Raw genomic sequence first — 17847 nt, 5'->3', positions numbered from 1 at the left:
GGATTCAGCCAGGTAAAGCAGTCTGTTGATATTAGGGGACAGTGTTTATTGATGTAACTGATTGAAAGTAATAATGTTGGTTGTCCTCACAAAGCTGAAACACAGTTTGGAGATGCTCCAGTTCTCTGGCCCTCTGCTCTAAATACCATCAAAGTGTTGATTTTTCGTTAGATTTGAAACGGCACAACAAACAGACTTGTGTTGGGGTTGGAAGAGAACACGAGGGAAATGGTTTGGGACAATAAAAAAAAACTAGATTTGCTTATTCAAATAGTGGACGGTCCAGATTTGACAGTGATAAAATATCTGACCATGTTAAAGTCAATACATTCCCATAAAGTATTTGAATATGGTCTGTATGAAATTGCCTAATGGCATGCGGTGTGGCTGAGGAGGAGGAATGTGTTTGATTTAGACGTGTTTCATTTACTCCGTGGGTCTGGCAGCACTATTGTGAGAAGTATTCTTTAGATAGAATTCCCTAATGTGGTCGGGCTGTTGGCTGTGAACAGACATTCATAGGAACGTTTCTTTATTGGTTTAAAAAACAAAAAACAAATTTACCTTGTCTTTATTCTAGATTACTCTATTTTGCTACTGGAAAGAAAACGGAAGAGGGGAAGTAAGTCAGCAAAATCTGAGTTTTTGGGTGATCCAGTCCAGAGGTCCTATTTTTACGAAGGGCTGTTGATTTGTCACTGGATTATGTAAAAGCAGTCATGGTTGATTACCATGAAACTTGGAGGTGGGGGTGGGGGTGGGGGTGTAGCAGGAGCCTACAGAGCTCTACAGAGCCCCTCGTGCGGTGAGTGTCTTTACTGTACTTAAGCAAGTTCTCGGTATCAGAAAATCCTATTAATACTGATAAAAAGAGTAAATCATCTTTTGATGTTGATAGTAATTTGGGTTATTAATCTAACGCTTCAATGAAGCATTTTCTTGAGGTTGTTTTCCTTTTAATTACAATGCCAGAATAAAGTGAATATGCCGGGCACAATCGTCTCATAGCCCAAAGATGGCGTCTGTTGACTATTTACTTAAACCTAATTTCCTAACCCAGATTTGTCCGGTTTATGATCCTTGAAGTATCAAAAATTCAGCAAAAGTGCGCACATGCAATGCTGGAACCACTGCTTTGTGGGCATTTTGGCTCATCAGTTATCCATTTTTTGGTTGAACAACTAATTAATTTTCCTCTAGATAATTTAACAAAAAAACAAATGGTAAACAACAGCTTAAATAATAAATTTAGTTTACTTTATGCAGTGTGTGAGAGGGAGTGTGACCTCACACTGTGGAAATAAGGACAAATAGTTCGTATTTATCTTTTTTATTTCAATAAATATTAGGAGGTTCATTAAAAAAGTTGTACAAGCAGCCCTACTTTTTATAAAGTCAATAGGAAGGGTTTGGAAACATTGAAAACTTGACTTGTCACTTTTAGGTGTGTGAGTGTGTGAGTGAGTGTGAATGTGCACGTGTCTGCCTGTTTATCTGCCTGTAATTGCAGGATGATTCATTTCACGGTGTTTTGACATCGCTCACAATCGCTGATGGATGCTGCTCAGACCCATCCAGCTACCTGCTTGTGTTTGCTTGCCTGCCAAGCAGTTTATGTTACATAACTGGAGTGTGTGTGTGTGTGTGTGTGTGTGTGTGAGAGAGAGAGAGAGCGCACGCACTGTACATATTTGTATAATTATGTGTGTAATGTGTCTAAATTATGTAAAAGACAAAAAAAAAACAGTCCCAGAGATGGCATGCTGTCCAAGAATAACATCTTGGATCTTTCATCTTCAACCCATCCCTGCCATCAAACACACACACAAACACACACACACACACACACGCTCCCTCCCTCTGTTGATTTTGCCGCATGTCCAGTTCATTCGGAAATCTGTCTGGCTAGGTACTGTACGACCAGAGCCCCCAGCCCCTCTTTCCCTCCCAGACTACCCCTCAATTACAGCTTGTTGAGGTTGTGTGTGCGGATGGAGGTGTGTGTGTGTGTGTGTGTGTGTGTGTGTGTGTGTGTGTGTGTGTGCGTGTGAGGAGAAGGGGGCGTAGAGGAATGCAGGGTTGGGTCGGGTGGAGTGGGATGTTGGAGAGGAAAAGAGGGGTCTCTGTTTAGTGTGTATGCGGCTCCTATTGAGAGAGTCAAGGTGTGCATGTGAGTTTATTGATGAAAGTGTGTTTTCCTACTGTGTTTACGCCGTAGGGACCAACTGCCTAGCTGACAGTGGAGAGCAGAGAGATGTGAAACTCGGCAGGAAGAGGAGTCAGAATGAGGAAGAGGGTTAATTTTTCTGGTACGGTTGCCACAGTTAAATCTCTGCTCCGTGTTCATGTGAGATGTTCCGCGGTGGAGACTTTCTAATTAACCTTCAGAGATGTGAGGAAGGGAAGATGAGATGAAAACTGGATCAGAGAATGGCCGAACAGTAGCGCGTTAGTTGAGCTGAACTTAAGAAAGCCTGTCTTAGTGAAAAGCTTATAAAGCACGCGCGCACACACACACACACACACACATCCCAAAGTGCAGACTAGCAGGAACACTGTAGGCTGTGTATGGTGGCTCTCCTTCACTTCCGCACCGTAAATGTGTGTTTGCTATACGAGGGAACACGAAGAGAAAAGAGGAATTCATGTTGGTGTTTATTTGAGCTTCGGCCAAATCCAACCTGGGGCGACAGCACCGGTGCGCACGCTGCACCGAACGCCAGCCGCTCCTGTACCCCCAGCCAGACACACACATACTGTACACTCTCAGGGATTGAAGTGCACGCACAACACGGATTTCACTACATACACACACATACCTGTCCATCCTACCAAGGTGTTTATCTTTCCCTGCCCACCGTTTTAGGTCCTCCCAGGGCAGGTATTTCCCTCTTTTACCCACAGACACACACACATTGGTGCTGAGGAGGGGGGCCGTCTGTGGGCTGAGTGTGTGAAGCACTTGCATTGATAACCTGCAGCTCAGAGTCACTCAGTCTCACTTTGTGGCCGTCCCCCTCGCCTGGAACTCCCTGCTCCATCTCTCCTCTGGCTTCTTCTCACTCAAGGACCTGCTGACCCCTGCGTTTAGTTGTCGCCCCTCCGTCGCCATGATGCCAACCCCGCCGTTGTTCCTGCTGCTACTTTGCCTCGTAGGCACTCAAGCCACCGTTGATGTCCGCACAGCTGCTGCCCTGGGTAAGAATCATGAACTTTAACCCTTGTTGGGGCTGCAGAGGTTGGTCATGGTGGGATCCTGAAAAATAGTAGACTCGGAGACCTCAGTGTGACCTTGATGCTTCTCAACAGGTGAATGAGGCAGCGTTGCTGAGAGGGATTCAAAGATCGTTTACTGTAGTAGGTGACAGACTCAAGGTTTAATTCTCTTAACGTCTCTCCGCTATTTGTCGGCGGTTTTCTGCAGATCTAATTTCCCTCCCTGCAGAATTTGCATTGAGAGGGTGGAAAAAAAGAGAAAGTTGAACTGGTTTGAATGGGCGTTTCAATACTCAGTTATTTAGTTGATCTCACACCAGTATAATGACGCAATTTAAACATTTAAATGTATCGCATAAGAATTATGAATTTTGTTTGTGGATCGGCAAGTCAGTGTTACCAACAACTGTTGGTTTGTCTTGTGTCTTGTGAATGGAATGCCTCTAAGCACCATGCATGCAAAGTTTCGGCGGGTGTTCGAGGATGGATTTGGTGTTCTGTGCGCGCGCGTGTGTGTGTGTGTGAGTGTGAGTGTGAGTGAGAGAGAGAGAGAGGGAGGGAGAGTGAGTGAGAGAGAAAATGGTCGGAGGAAAAAATTGGAAGGAGGTAGAGAGGTGAAGGGTGAGAAGGGAGATCAGTGAGGTTTCACAGACGGGAGGGTTTGGTGAAGCCGGAGTTAATTTGTCGAGGTCCCAACTGCAGGAACCCAAACCATGAGATGCTTTCTCACCCTCCCTTTACCTGAGTCGTTATTTCATGTTTTATTATTTCATAAAATTAAATACTAATAGATTTGTTTGGCTGACATAAAATAGCTATGTGCTCCTTTAACAGAATCTCAAAAGTCTTCTAGATTTTACTCAGCATTTATTCTCATAATCTGTTACATTTTTTCTGTAAGAGTTGCCTTTTCTGTTTGAATAAAACCAGTTGAAATATATATATAATGTACAGTGCTGCTTGGCTCTCTGGCCACTCCACCTCTCCGCCCCTGGTGCCTCTTTGCATCCTGTTTTTCTGTTTCCTCCCACTTTCTTCCATATACATTCCACCACCCTCCCTCCTCCTACAACCACATCTTTCTCCCAGTGCCCCCCTTCTTCTTTTCCACTTCCATGTTCTTCATCTACATTAATAGGAGTGTTGTCAACTTTTAAAACGCAGTAACATGATCACTGTTCTCTCCATCCCTATGTAGCTGCAGGTTTGTGCAAAACCCGCCCCACAGACCTTGTGTTCATCATTGACAGCAGTCGCAGCGTTCGCCCTTCTGAGTTTGAGCAGGTGAAAGTCTTCCTGGCAAAGGTCATCGAGGGTCTGGATGTTGGGCCCAACGCCACCCGCGTGGGAGTCGTCAACTACGCCAGCCGAGTCAAGAATGAGGCGCGTGGCTCAGCTAGCCTTGAGTTCTGGTTATTTCACTATTCATACCGCTCACCCTGCGATTTCCCCGACTGCAGGTGTCTCTGAAAACTCACCGCACCAAAGCCGGCCTGGTGAAGGCTGTGACCAAGATTGAGCCGCTGTCCACCGGAACAATGACAGGTCTTTCTATCCAGTTTGCTCTGAATGTGGCCTTCAGTGAGGCCGAGGGTGCGCGGGTCAAATCTCCTGATATCAGCAAGGTCAGAGACATGTTTGTCATGCAGCTCCACCTCCATTTGCATGCTGCATCTAATCATTCACCTTGTCCATTCCAGGTCGCCATTATTGTGACAGACGGGCGTCCCCAGGACAACGTGAAAGATGTAGCTCAGCGTGCACGGGAAGCCGGCATCGAGATTTTTGCCATCGGTGTGGGACGCGTGGACATGAGCACCCTGAAACAGATGGCCAGTGACCCCTTAGATGACCATGTGGACTACGTGGAGAGCTACAGCGTCATTGAGAAGCTGACCAAGAAGTTCCAGGAGGCCTTCTGTGGTAAGACGGGAGGTCGAGGGAGAAGAAGAGGGAGAGATGAAGAGCAGATTCACGAGTCAGGGGTCAGTGTTCACTGATAGATATTGATTGCTGAGAAGAGAATACTGTCAGGGTGGGTCGTGGCCATTATTTAGGCCTTCATCCCCACGGAGAGAGCTGTCCGCTGCTCCCCCTATACTGAGGGTAAGGTGTCAGGGCTTTTATTTTTTCATTCTGATGTTTTGCTCCCTCTCTTTTGTCCTCAACAGTGCATCCATTCAGCCGTTCCTCATTAAAAAATCCCAGTGCACGAGGGCATCAGGGCAGGAACAACCTTTCGAATGAAACTCACCCCTGTTCCATAGTCACCCTCACATAACAGAGAGGCGCGACTGATCTAACTGTAATTACCGATCCATTAGTGGCAGTCATTAAACCTCTAATTAGTAATGCCCTTCGGCAGTCTGCAGCAGTTTTGACACACGCTTTGCAGCAGCCAATCTTCCTGCAGATGTTTCGGCCGAGGGCAGAGCCGCATGTCCACAGTGTTGGATTGCCATTGGACGAGCCTTTGAAGAAGTAGCACTCAAAACAAACATGTTTGTTTATTTGAGGCGACTCCAATCTTTTCCACCTGTTTGTTTTTAAGGATCCACTGGAAGGTCAAACCGAGTGCCGGCTGCAGGTCACAGTGGATCATTAAAAGATCGATGCTAGATCTTCCCATTTTCAAACTGACATAGTGTCATTCTCTCCTAACTCCACCCACCCACCCCCCCCTCACCTTTGTGTGTGTGCGTGTGCGTGTGTGTATGTGTGCAAACCTCTGTACATATTCTGCTGCGTGTATGTGTGTGTTGTGCACGCACATACACGCACAGTGTCGGACCTGTGTGCCACTGGGGATCACGACTGCGAGCAGGTATGCATCAGCTCCCCCGGATCGTTCAAGTGTGCCTGCAAAGATGGCTTTACCCTCATGGACGATGGTCGCAGCTGCAGTGGTGAGTGTGTGTATGTGTATTTGTGTGTGAAGGTATTCGTCCAGCTTAGTTACTGAGCTTCCAAAGTAATATGCTGTGTTTTGTGTGTGTGTGTGTGTGTGTGTGTGTGTGTGTGTGTCTGTCTGTCTGTCTGTCTGGCATCAGCTTGCAGCAGCTCAGCAACAGATGTGGTGTTCTTGATCGACGGCTCCAAGAGTGTGCGTCCTGAAAATTTCGAGTTGGTCAAGAAATGGATCAACCAGATCATTGACAAACTGGATGTGTCTGACAGCAAGGCCCACGTCGGATTGGTGCAGTACTCCAGCTCAGTCAGACAGGTATGCAGGGATGTTTTGTTTTTTTGTTTTGTCACCCAATGATCATCTTCTCTCATTCCATCCTTCATGAATTCCTGTCCCCGTGCTGCTGCAGGAGTTTCCCCTTGGCCGTCACAACAACAAGAAGGACCTGAAGGATGCTGTGAAGAAAATGGCCTACATGGAGAGGGGGACCATGACAGGCCAAGCCCTCCGTTATCTGACAGACAAGAGCTTCAGCATTGGTCAGGGTGCCCGGCCTGGAGTCGCCAAGGTTGGTATTGTCTTCACGGACGGGCGCAGCCAGGACTACATCGGTGATGCCGCCAAGAAGGCGAAGGAGCTGGGTGAGAGGAGAGAGGTTGCTACTCTGGGTGTCATAGACTTACATAATCCCATCTTCCCTGTCAGACTAGAGAAGTCTGTCTGTGTGTGTTTCAGGTTTGAAGATGTATGCTGTTGGCGTGGGCAACGCAGTGGAGGATGAGCTGAAAGACATCGCCTCTGAGCCAACTGGGGAGCACTACTTCTACACTGCCGACTTCAAGGCAATGACCCAGATCGCCAAGAAGCTGCAGATTAACATCTGTCAAGGTGTCATGTTAAAATATAGTCAAATACTTGGATTATTGCCGCTTATATACACATAGGAACTCTAGCTCAACATCTGAATTTGTGTTTTTGGTTCCAACAGAGGAGGACCCTTGTGAATGTGACACCCTTGTAAAGTTCCAAAAGAAAGTAGAAGATGCCCTACAGGCGCTAACAAAAAAGAATATCCTTTCCCAGAGATGAAGCGGTTGACAATATGATGCTGTTTTGATGTTGTTGTTGTTGTTGTTGTATTTCCTGTCTTATGGTGGCCGTCCTTAGCGAATTTCTCACTAGAGAGTATGTCGAAGAGGATCGCTTTGCTGGAGAACAAAATCGTCTGAGGACTCACATCCACTCTTCCCTACACACATGCACCCACCCTAAACACACACAAAAACAATTTTTACTTCCTGTAAATTACTGAAGAGGAAACCGCACGCGCGTGTGTGTGTGTGTGTGTGTGTGTGTGTGTGCGTGCGTACCCTGACCTCTGCTTGTAGCCTCCCAAACCACCTCTGCCTCCTTCTCCTCCTCCTGTCTCGGTCTTACCTCTTCCACCCCTGGTCTCCTGGGACACGAAGCACCGGTTGCCATGGGGACTTTGTGCGTGTGTGTGTGTATGTGTGTGTGTGTGTGTGTGTGTGTGTATGTGTGTGTGTGTGTGTGGCCGCTTCAATGGTCATTCTCCATAGCCAGCCTGTGTGTTTGTTAATAAAAGTCTTCCCTCATAGGGAAACGGTGATGGTACACTGAAGGGTTTTCTTTGTTGCTGCCTGTGAGCGCGAGCTGTTGAATCTCGCCGAACCCAGGAGATTCTGCGTCTTGTCATATCAAACAGAGCAACACGTCACCCTCTTGTTTGTCTCCTTCTGTCACATTTTCTTCTCTCACCCTCATACTGGAAGGCTTCGACTCTCCTACTCCCACACAAAGGTTCTTGTATATATACAAGAATATTAATATAAGATCTATTTCTGATACAAGGGTACACTATTGATGTTTTTTTTTTAAATTTTTCCTAAATAAAGGTGATTCAGGAAGTAAACAAAGTTGTGAAACTATTGTATGACACATGTAGTTTCTCATTCTAACATTTTATTTCATTTAAGAAACGTTGCTGAATACTCTGGTGGTCAGTGGGCTCTGAGGACCACAGGGAGCTTGGCAGTCACAGCTGAAATTCAGTATCAGAGACGAGCACAGCGGCTCACACGATTGGTGCCCTGAAAGAACAGAAATCGTTCTGAAGCGCTGAAATTAGCAGTTTCTTACACAGCCTAAATCCTTTAGCCCGTAATTACTGAAGAAGTGTTTGGAATTTTCAAGCCTCGAACATCAAAATGGGAGTATTTGCTGCTCTTCTTTCTTCGTATCACAAAATTAAGGTTTGCAAAATACTTCGCCGAACACATTTATACAGCATTTTCATCAGTTTTAATGTCTGAATACATAATTGTGGTATTTAATAGATAAATGATCGATAATAGTAAATATTTAGACACACAAGTCAGAGATTGAAGATCTGAATCTTTAATGCTTGGTGAAAATGGGTCTAGGTAGGTAACACAGGATGAGGCACTTCATAAATGCAAACATTTACTGGCCACCATCTTAAAGACACCAGCACATCCTTCTGAATATAAGATAAGGCTCTTGTTTTTTTAATGTGATGTTACTTTTAAGATGATAAAATGTGGAAAATGTTTAATGAATCCTCTCCTGGAAGCTCAGGTTTTGTTTTGTTTTTTGGCAACAATAAATTTATAATTGCCAGGCCACACAGAATTAAAAAAAAAAAGTCCCTCTTTTCATATGTACATAGCAATACTTGGATAAAATCACAAAAAATTAAAAACATAAAATTTCAAATAATACAAAATTCCCCCCCCCCCCCAAAAACAAAATAAAGATATACATTTTCCTTTCAAGTCAATGTTTAAAACATAAACCTCTAGTCTCGGAGGTGCACTGTATAAGCGGAAAGTTTTCCTTACGTCACTGTGACGTGACGCCGGAGGCAAAAGAAAGAGAAACCGTTGCCCAACTCTTGAACAGCTGAACGCGAGAGACGAGTCCAATCTGTTATTCAGCTCAAGACGTCGGTCCGTTAACGGTGTCGCTAGCGCTCGCGGTTGTGAATGCGGTCTAAACCGGAACCGCCGGGTCGAGGTGTTTTTGTGAACTCTCGAGCCGTCGTCGTTAAGCCAGTTTGCGGCATCTGCTAGCGGCAGCTCTGCTAGCTTAGCCGGCTAACCCAGCGTCAGGTAACCAGGTATGATAACCCGGCTGCCTTGAAGGTGGCCCGTCGGCGTTAATCATTGGTGGGGAGATTGCGCAGTTAACCACATCGGCATCAAGGCTTTGTGAATGTAGGAAAGACGCGGAAGGTTTGTGAGGACCTCAGCTAACGGTAGCTAGCAGCCGTAAACGCTCTGCGAGGTGTTTGAAAAGAACCGAATCGTGGGTCTCGGGGACAAGAGATGGCCAGTGAGCCCACGCCAGGCCTCACCTGCCGGGTTAATGGAGGACAAGATGAGTCCGGTTCGGGCCGTGCATATCGTCACCGGTCCGAGTCGGAGACGGAAGGTGGACCGACTTTGAAGAGCTTAGCGCGGCTGTGCAGCAGGGACGAGGAGGAGCGAGCAGCGGCTCTGGAGGAGCTAAGCCAGGAGGTTCTGCTCTGCTTAGGTGTGGACCGGCCGGGTTCGGCGCGGCTGAGTAGACAAACGCTTTTGCATCTGCTCCGGCTGTCCCGGACGTGTCCATTGGAGGAAGTACGGGGGAAAACCACGGAGCTGCTGCGGACTGCGCAGGTGAAGTTCTGGTACTGTCAGCTCCTCCTGCGGGGTGTGCGATACTTCTCGACCTCCGGGGATTCGGGGAAAGTGTGTTTGCACCTGCCGTTTCGACACAATCACTTAGTAAGGACCGCTTATCTCCGAATGAAGGCCTCGGGCTGTGTACAGTGGCACCGCCTCCTAATAGGAGTTGAAAGATATATTCTTATTATCAGCTTACGTTTGATTCGCCACAAATAATCAGCTGATGGCCACTTTCTGTCTTGTTTCTGGTTATTACATCAGTCGTTGAATCTCCGTGGGTGATGCAAGACTGTTCACAAACAAGCAGGCCGGACACGCCCCCTCCCGGTGTCCTGAAAAACACAGCAGACACACCCCCCTCCCTCCCCGAGTCCCAGTAGATTCGAGAAGAGAGCGGCCCTGCTGCGGTTCCGACAGTAGTTACATGTCCTCTTTGTTGGGGAAAATCCACCGGTGAATTGCTACCGATCCCCCCGTGATGTCGGTGAGTTTTAACGCAGGTTCAGTTGTGTGTTTTTGTGCGCTGGAAGTTACGAAACTGGTTCTCTGGTTTCACTCCAGTCGCCTCATTGGAAGAAGGTCTAGTTCAAGTGGGGAGGAGGTGGTGTCGCCCGTGTAGTCAAAGAATATTTTCTCTAATACATGAAATATTTCAGTTTGATATGTTGTTGAGTGATAATCCATGAATCCGGCTCACTTGGTTTGCTTCAAACCTTTTGTTTAGATGTATGACGTAATAGAAAGCAGCCATTTCTCCGTTTATTCAATCAGACGATAAACGGCGCCGTAATCAGCAGGATGATGTAAAGTTACCAACTCAAGTTTAACTTTGAGGCGCTTTGCCTTTTTACCCCCCTGAAGCTGCACGCTAGAGGAAATATCAGGGTTGCAACCAAATATCATTTCCATTCTCCATTGATTCGTCAATAATTTAACTGCTTAGTGTACAGAATGACAGGAAAATTAAATATTGTACTGTTTACTCGTCTGACTTAATTCAGAAGCTTTATTTGTTTCGATTGCACGCAGTGGATGACGTGAACAGCTTTCAAAATGAAACTGTGTTAAAGATGAAACGCATGGACTTCTTACAGAAAGCAACGGGTAGCTGGGGGGGGGGGGGTCGCAGTTTTTTAGTATTTTAGTTGGTTTTCCCTTTTATCTTCTCTCGGGATTTAATTTCAGGAAATGTTGAAATTATTTGACCACAAAGGAAAAATTGAGGTTAGAGTAAAAAAAATGGACTGAAACTGTAATTTTTTTTTTTTTTTTTTAAATTTTAGATCTTCGTTTTGCTGTTGATGCAAGGTTATTTTCATGCAGGACTCACAAGTTTATTTACTTTAATGTATTTCACAAAAGAAAAGGATTTCTATATGTATTTTATATATATATATATATATATATATATATATATATATATATATATATATATATATATATATATATATATATAAATTGCTGAATTTAAATTTTACCTCCAAAAAGGCCAGACATTGACGGTCCCAGTTTCTAACCTGTAAACAAGAAAATGATGAGGAACTTTTCATTCATGTTGACTTCCTTCTTTTACCTTCTGTCTTCCTCATCACCACCAGGAACAAGGAGTGGAAGTCCCTCGGGCCCTGGCTTCAGGTCCCAGCGCCTTTATTCCTGCAAAACAGGTCAGAGACTTTTGGACACTTGATTGTTTTATTGTTAGATAGCAGTCGTGGACGGCTGACAGTAAACAAGTGAGAGAAAGAAACAGTGGGCTTTAACTCAGCGGCAGCCTCCTTTATTACCTGCTTTTAATGGTTGAGGACTGTGCGACTGCTGCAATGTTGCAATTCTTTCTCGTCATCCCGAGCAGCTACACTAATGACGCGCAGCTGAAGCTGAAGACAGATGGCTCATATTTCCTGTGTGACTCACATCCACTGGAGAAGGTGGGAGTGCTGAATCAGTTCTGGACACTTTCGCCTTCACGAGGCTGCCTGTCTCGGGCTGCTCATCTCAGACTTTAGGAGAACTGTTTTATTACCTTTTTACACAAGATACATCTCCATGGCAGCTTGATTGCACAACAACAATCCAAGCAATTTCCAGGAAACCCGGTGGAGGGGAGGAGCTGGAGGAAAACAAGGAAACTGTCAAGTCAAGTCAATTATATTTGTATAGCTCTAAATCACAACATGAACACAACAGTTATCTCTTGACACTTGACAAGTAGAGGAGGTCCTGCACCACACTCAACAATTCTCCATGAGCAAGCACATCCTGCAACAGCGGCCATGATAGCCTTCCTTTAACAGGTAGGAATGTGGAGCAGATCCAGGCTCAATGGGAACGGCCGTCTGCTCTGACCGGTTGGGGGGGAAAGAGAGGAGGAGAGCAGGGCAGAGACAAAGACAGATAATGGAGGAAAACAGGTATCCAGAAGAGAGGGACAGAGAGAGAAAGGGAAGAGACAGATGGACAGATGGAATTTAGTTTCAGTACCCAACACTTTTTTTTTAGTACTTCAATCTACGATAAGCAGCGTCAGAAATGTCTCCGTTTCCAGTCGTGCAGTGAAAGCTAGCAAATCTTACACAGTTTCCTTTTCGGCATTTACATTTATTTTGTGTTTTTGTTTCGTCAGCTTAGATGTGCCGCTGTGGCCAACTAAACATTTCCCTCATATTCGGTGTGTTTCAGAGTGTTTTCAGGAATAGAAGCACACTGTTGACCTGATCACAGCGTCTCTCGCTCTCTTAATGGATAATTTACTCTCTCCCCTGAGAGCGTGGAGGGTTTGGTACCTCACCAACTGAAGCTGTGCAATTTCAACTGGGATTTTCTGTCATTCTTCCTCTTTCAGATATTTAAAGAAGGACCTGACCAGGACATCCTGATTGAATCATTTCTTTCATTGGGTCGTGTGGACCACGTCACCATGGTGATGGCGCTACATCCCGCCTACCTCAGCTGCTTCCTTCGGACCCAGCATGCTTTGTTGGAGCTGGACGGCCCCTTGCCTCACCACTGGAGGCATTACATCGCTCTGATGGTAAGAACCGCAATGCAGGATTATTAATCTGAGTTCCAGAATTTAAGTATAACTTCCAAGTATTCAGTATAGCACAAATGGCTACATCAAATACTGCATTTGTAGGATCAGCAAGTTTTTAGAATTCGAGCATATTAGTTTAACAAGAGCACCTTTAGGAAATTATTACCAGACACACTAACCAACTGTTAACCAACAGTTGACTAAGCATTACTAACTATTATGAGTGCACCCTTATTTTCAGATGTTATTGTTTAACTTGTGGGAGTTGCAGTTTGGGGGTCAAAATTTCCCTCAAGAATAATGGATTTAAAGATATTACTCAAAATATTTGAGGGGCATCAGTACAGCAGTTGTAAACCCTGAGTTGTTGTTGTTTTTTTTTTAAATAACCGATGTCTATTAATTTGGATTCTATGGACTCAGAAGTGGAACGACCATAAACGGCGGTGTGCCTCCCGTTTGATTGGTGCGTGTGTGGCGTATAAGTGAATTTGTCTGTTGTCCAATTCTTCCATGTAGCACCTTTTTAACGCCTTGCATCACTCATCAAACATCCCAATTGCAGCACTTTCGCCTCAGAAATACCAGTCCTCTGACTCCAAATGATTCCAGAGAGGTTTGACCTGTGAGCCTTTGATATTTATGAGCCTGGACAGGAAACTACAGATTTGACACATCAAAGTCTCTTTACAAGTCTGGGAGTACTACTGTTCTGTGAGAGAGCAGCCACATTAAGCCTTTTACCAGAGTCAATTTCGGCCCGAAAACAAGTCGTAACTGAGCACGTGGAGGTAGAGGGAGGGAAGGTGAGGTAACCTGACATCTGTAGGTGGCTCCTGCAGCCCATAGGATTAGTCGGGATGCATTGTGGGTAATATGGACTCCATGTATTGATGATGCCTCTGGTTGTGCCAGGCTGATTTTGATTGCTCCCTTTTAACTACCTGTCACGAGTCTATCGTTATTAAAGGTGTAGTGCACAGTGTGTCAGATTAACCTGTGTTTTTATTGGATGAGTGGGAGTCTTTGTCATTCTGTGATCTGCTTGACAGCTTTAACTCGTCTTTCACAGGCTGCGGCGCGGCATCATTGCTCGTACCTGGTGCAGCAGCACAGCGCGGGATTCCTGGACTCCGGGGGAGAGGAGAGCTGGCTCAGCGGTCTGGATCACGCTCCCGTCAAACTGCGAAGCCTGCAAACACTCAACAAGCTGCTGGCACACAGACCCTGGCTCATCACACAGCAGCACATCCAGGTCAGACTTCACACCCACGCAGAGACTCACTCCATCTCCCGCTTTGCTCATATTAATACTAACATGTTCAATGTGCTGCAGAACCTGATGGAAACAAGTTGTCCTGCTAGTTTTCAAGGTATCGTGTCAGTTCACCTCCATGATCCAGGGATGATTAAAACGAGTAAATGTTCCCCTGTACTACAAGACTCAGGAATAGGATTGCCTTAATTTGTGACTTTAGCTTGAATATTAATCATTTTCGTTATCTTTAATTGGCATGTAATCATAATTCTAAAGGGCAGGAGTTACAGTCAGACACTTTACAGGTTTCCCTTCCACCTCATTCACCCTGGCCCTTATTTGAAGGATCTCATCTTGTCTTTGCCGTGTTAGATTGTCCTTTGTTGTCAAGGGTTGATATTATTTTGATATTGATATGATATTATATATTATTATAGACTTTGACCTTCTATCTACCCTTCTCTTCTGCAGGAGCTGGTTTGTCCTGGGGCGGAGCCTCGCTGGTCGTTGGCCGAGCTCATACACGCCGTGGTGCTGATGGCACACGCTCACTCTCTCTCCTCCTTTGTCTGGGGGTGTGGCTTAAACCCTGAACCCGATCACATCGGCGGTTATACCTTCCAACCTCCGTCGCCCAGCCACCTCCCTCGTAGCCCGCATAGCCCCGCCCATGAGGACGGTCGACAAGAGGTGCGACTTGATGTTCAGCCAGAGTAGAAGACATGGCTCATAAGGCATGGTTGATGTACTGTTACAGAATTACAGTCCTTGATGCCCCTCTCTCTTCTTTTTCCTCAGCAGTGTGTGGACGGAGCAATGGAGGTGGAGGTGTTGATGAAGAGGATGGTGGAGCTGCAGCAGCAGGAAGAGGAGTGCACGCAGGAAGAGATGGTTACTCGCTTTGAGCGGGAGAGGAGCGAGAGCATACCAACTGGTACAGATATACAAATAGTCCTCCCCCTTGTATCGCTGAGATTTACACACACTTGTTAACTCACCACTGCCTCTTTGTTTAGCGGTGGTGCGAGGAGCTCCGCCGGACCTGGTGCTGCACCTGGTGGAGCAACCAGAGTTCAGATATGAGGATTTTGCTCCTAAAGGAGAGCAGTCACCACCCACCATGAGAGCCCAGGTAGTTTCTTCCCTAAGTTGTGTATTCCTACTCGACAGAGAGCACTTCCTGTTGGTTGTTGGTTTATTAACGCTGCTGGGTGACGTGTGTAGGACTACTCATGGGAGGATCATGGCTTCTCCCTGGTCAACAGACTGCTGCCAGACATGGGCCAGCTCCTGGATGAGAAGTTCCAGGTACTCCTCCCCAAATTACTTCACACTCACCTCATTCTTTGATTTGATTCAGTAAGAAGTGAGGAGGCAGGCACAAGGTTTCTGAAGGTTTTTGGAAGTCTTTGCAGTCCTCGTGATTCCCACTTACAAGAGGTACACAAAAGATGTCAGGAGCAAGAGGTTACAAATACGTACCAAGACTGAAAGACCCAGTTCAGACCTGGTGCTAAGATCCTTCCTGAGTCATCGGATCACAGGCAGACAGGACTACAGGTGGGAACACGCTGAGGACGTACCGACAGCCTCTTGAGAAAGATGTTACTCACCCATGCGCTGATGTCTGTCACTGCCTCTCCACACAAACCCATAACAAAGCGGACACCCTATAATTTCTTCAATATTCATGTTTCTGTCCGCGGTGAACAAGAGCGAATGTGTTGGTCGACAGAATCCACAGCAACAAATGAACATATTATGGCCGCGTGCTTGCACGTGCAGGCTTGTTAATACGAACTGTCCCAGGTGAATATGCCAAGTTAAAGCTCTGCAAATGGGAGTCATGGAGGTGATGATGTGCATTCAGAGCTAGGAAATGAGATCTGATCATGATCGGTCACAGGACGCCACTTTAAGGCTAAATGTGAACAGTCGCTCTCAGCTTGATGGGATCCCTCAGGACGGATCTTAATAGCAGGTCTGAATGCTGTCTCTCACTCAACTGAGGGACCCAAAGATTCCCGTTGTCTGTAAGAACAAATTCGTACGTAAGAACATTTAATGAACGAGGCTTATTGAGCAAAACGTGAACATGTCTCCTGTTGCAGGTTGTGAGTAACTTGACCTACCACCGGATGGCCATGCATGAAGGTGTGGACACACACACGCTGAGAAAAGCCCTGTGGAACTACATCCACTGCCTCTACGGGATCCGGTGAGTGCTGATCACCAGCAGCAGGGAAGTTACGTCTGAAACGTCTTCATGTTTTTTTTTGTAAACTTTCTAACTGTACGTGTGCAGGTACGATGACTACGACTACGGTAGCGTGAACGTGCTGCTGGAGCGCTCTCTGAAGGTGTTTGTGAAGACCGTGGCCTGTCATCCTGAGCAGACCACAGCCCGCATTTACCACACTTTCTGGAGACACTTCAGGCACTCTGAGAAGGTGCGAACCAGTCCAGACAGGCACCTGACCTGCCCCCCTCCCCCCCCCGCAGTCCCCGTGAATGAATCATTTGACATTTTAACACGCCGTCTCTCCTGGCCACCACCTGACATTTCAGCATGTCCTCTTTTTAAATGTCGTTAGAGAAGGAAGTGTTGCGCGTTGGAAGTGCATCACCTTGTAACCTGGAGGTAATGATGACCGTTCCTTTTATTTCTTTTTTTTTCCTCTGCAGGTTCATGCCAACCTGATAGTGATGGAAGCTCGCCTGCAAGCCGCGCTTCTGTACACCTTACGAGCCATCACACACTACATGAGATGACGTAGGTGTGTGAAACCAGTCTTTTGCAGATGCTGAGCCAGCTGTGTTTGTAGCACAGCCTAATGCATATCGTGTGTGTGTGTGTGTGTGTGTGTTTCCTGCACACACTCTGAAGTGAATGCTTACGCGTGCATGTCTTATGTTCCAGTGTTAATGTCTTGATGCTGCTTTGCGACAGGGACATTTGATAATCCAACTGTTACTTCTTTTGCACTGAAAAACGCGTCAGGTTTTTGTTTTGTTCTTTTTCTTTTTTAAACCTCACTTGAGCCTCAAGTGAGGTTGTGAATATCGTGCACACGTTTCTGTCTTCACGCCAGTCCCCCCTGGTGTCACACAATCATTGTTTAAGTTTTGCTGAACGTTTATTTGACATCAATCAACCGTGACTACTTGTGCCTCAGTCCTGCAGCTCGCAGACGCTGAGATTGACTTTGACTAAAGAACTTGTATTTTTATATACAATAAAAAGTTACTTTGTGATCAGAACTAAAAGGTGATGGTCGTGTGTTTGTCTGGATGTATTTTTGATATTTGTGTATCTGATTTCCAAACATTAGTTGGGGTTGATCAAAGTATTTTTTAACTGCTGGTTTTATTTGACAACAGTTGTATGTAGCAGCAACATATAATTGGTTACTCAGGAAATATTTTGGTAATAGAGTAATAAAGCACAATGTGCTGGATTGAGACTTAAATGCTCCAATAAAGCAAATGCTCATATTTATGACATTGAAAAATCTGGGTTTTGGTCCACTGGATATCACCTTTTTTTAATTTAAAATAAAGAGCTTCAAAAATTTAAAAAACAGCTTGGATTTTAGGATATGAACATTTCGTATTATCAAATCCAACTGTCCATGTTTATTCCGGTCATGAAGAACCTGTTAAAGTCATACAATATGAAAATTGTAATTTCCAGGCCAGAAAAATGTGGGAAGTCTACTCA

General features: G+C 45.6%; 2 protein-coding genes across 6 annotated transcripts; both read left to right on the top strand.

The window, feature by feature from the left end:
• The first annotated feature begins 3016 nt into the window (after positions 1 to 3016).
• matn1 (matrilin 1) lies at positions 3017 to 8155 on the top strand. Of its 2 annotated transcripts, XM_086192809.1 has the most exons (10): positions 3017 to 3198; positions 4415 to 4599; positions 4677 to 4841; positions 4917 to 5139; positions 6000 to 6122; positions 6267 to 6439; positions 6534 to 6765; positions 6860 to 7012; positions 7113 to 7193; positions 7304 to 8155. In XM_086192809.1, exons 1-10 carry the CDS (start codon positions 3111 to 3113, stop codon positions 7351 to 7353), a joined length of 1473 nt encoding a protein of 490 aa, XP_086048935.1. In that variant the 5' UTR covers positions 3017 to 3110; the 3' UTR covers positions 7354 to 8155. The 2 variants fall into 2 exon arrangements, with proteins under 2 accessions (XP_086048935.1, XP_086048936.1); XM_086192810.1 differs by lacking the exon at positions 6000 to 6122.
• Positions 8156 to 9002: 847 nt separating this feature from the next.
• sesn2 (sestrin 2) lies at positions 9003 to 17560 on the top strand. Of its 4 annotated transcripts, none has more exons than XM_086193765.1 (12): positions 9690 to 9825; positions 10096 to 10318; positions 11433 to 11498; positions 12677 to 12865; positions 13941 to 14123; positions 14598 to 14816; positions 14925 to 15060; positions 15143 to 15258; positions 15351 to 15434; positions 16238 to 16344; positions 16432 to 16576; positions 16812 to 17559. In XM_086193765.1, exons 2-12 carry the CDS (start codon positions 10313 to 10315, stop codon positions 16896 to 16898), a joined length of 1338 nt encoding a protein of 445 aa, XP_086049891.1. In that variant the 5' UTR covers positions 9690 to 9825; positions 10096 to 10312; the 3' UTR covers positions 16899 to 17559. The 4 variants fall into 4 exon arrangements, with proteins under 4 accessions (XP_086049890.1, XP_086049889.1, XP_086049891.1 ...); XM_086193766.1 differs by having other exon boundaries at positions 9821 to 9933; XM_086193764.1 differs by lacking the exon at positions 10096 to 10318 and having other exon boundaries at positions 9003 to 9825; positions 14928 to 15060; positions 16812 to 17560.
• The last annotated feature ends 287 nt before the right edge of the window (positions 17561 to 17847 follow it).

The sequence above is a fragment of the Aulostomus chinensis genome, chromosome 22 (assembly GCF_037954235.1).
Source record: "Aulostomus chinensis isolate RoL2024-O1b breed Wild chromosome 22, RoL_Achi_v1.0, whole genome shotgun sequence".
Taxonomy (NCBI): domain Eukaryota; kingdom Metazoa; phylum Chordata; class Actinopteri; order Syngnathiformes; family Aulostomidae; genus Aulostomus; species Aulostomus chinensis.
The sequence above is the reverse complement of the archived record's forward strand: the minus strand, read 5'-3'. Positions and strand labels throughout refer to the sequence as shown.

Excerpts from the sequence above, each read along its gene's own strand:
- matn1 (XM_086192809.1), top strand. The coding sequence starts at position 3,111 with ATGATGCCAACCCCGCCGTTGTTCCTGCTGCTACTTTGCCTCGTAGGC. Across the intron at positions 3,199-4,414 it reads CCGCACAGCTGCTGCCCTGG|CTGCAGGTTTGTGCAAAACC; the intron begins GTAAGAATCATG and ends ATCCCTATGTAG. Across the intron at positions 7,194-7,303 it reads ACAGGCGCTAACAAAAAAGA|TAGAGAGTATGTCGAAGAGG; the intron begins ATATCCTTTCCC and ends CGAATTTCTCAC.
- sesn2 (XM_086193763.1), top strand. The coding sequence starts at position 9,493 with ATGGCCAGTGAGCCCACGCCAGGCCTCACCTGCCGGGTTAATGGAGGA. Across the intron at positions 12,866-13,940 it reads GGCATTACATCGCTCTGATG|GCTGCGGCGCGGCATCATTG; the intron begins GTAAGAACCGCA and ends CGTCTTTCACAG. Across the intron at positions 16,577-16,811 it reads ACTTCAGGCACTCTGAGAAG|GTTCATGCCAACCTGATAGT; the intron begins GTGCGAACCAGT and ends TTTCCTCTGCAG.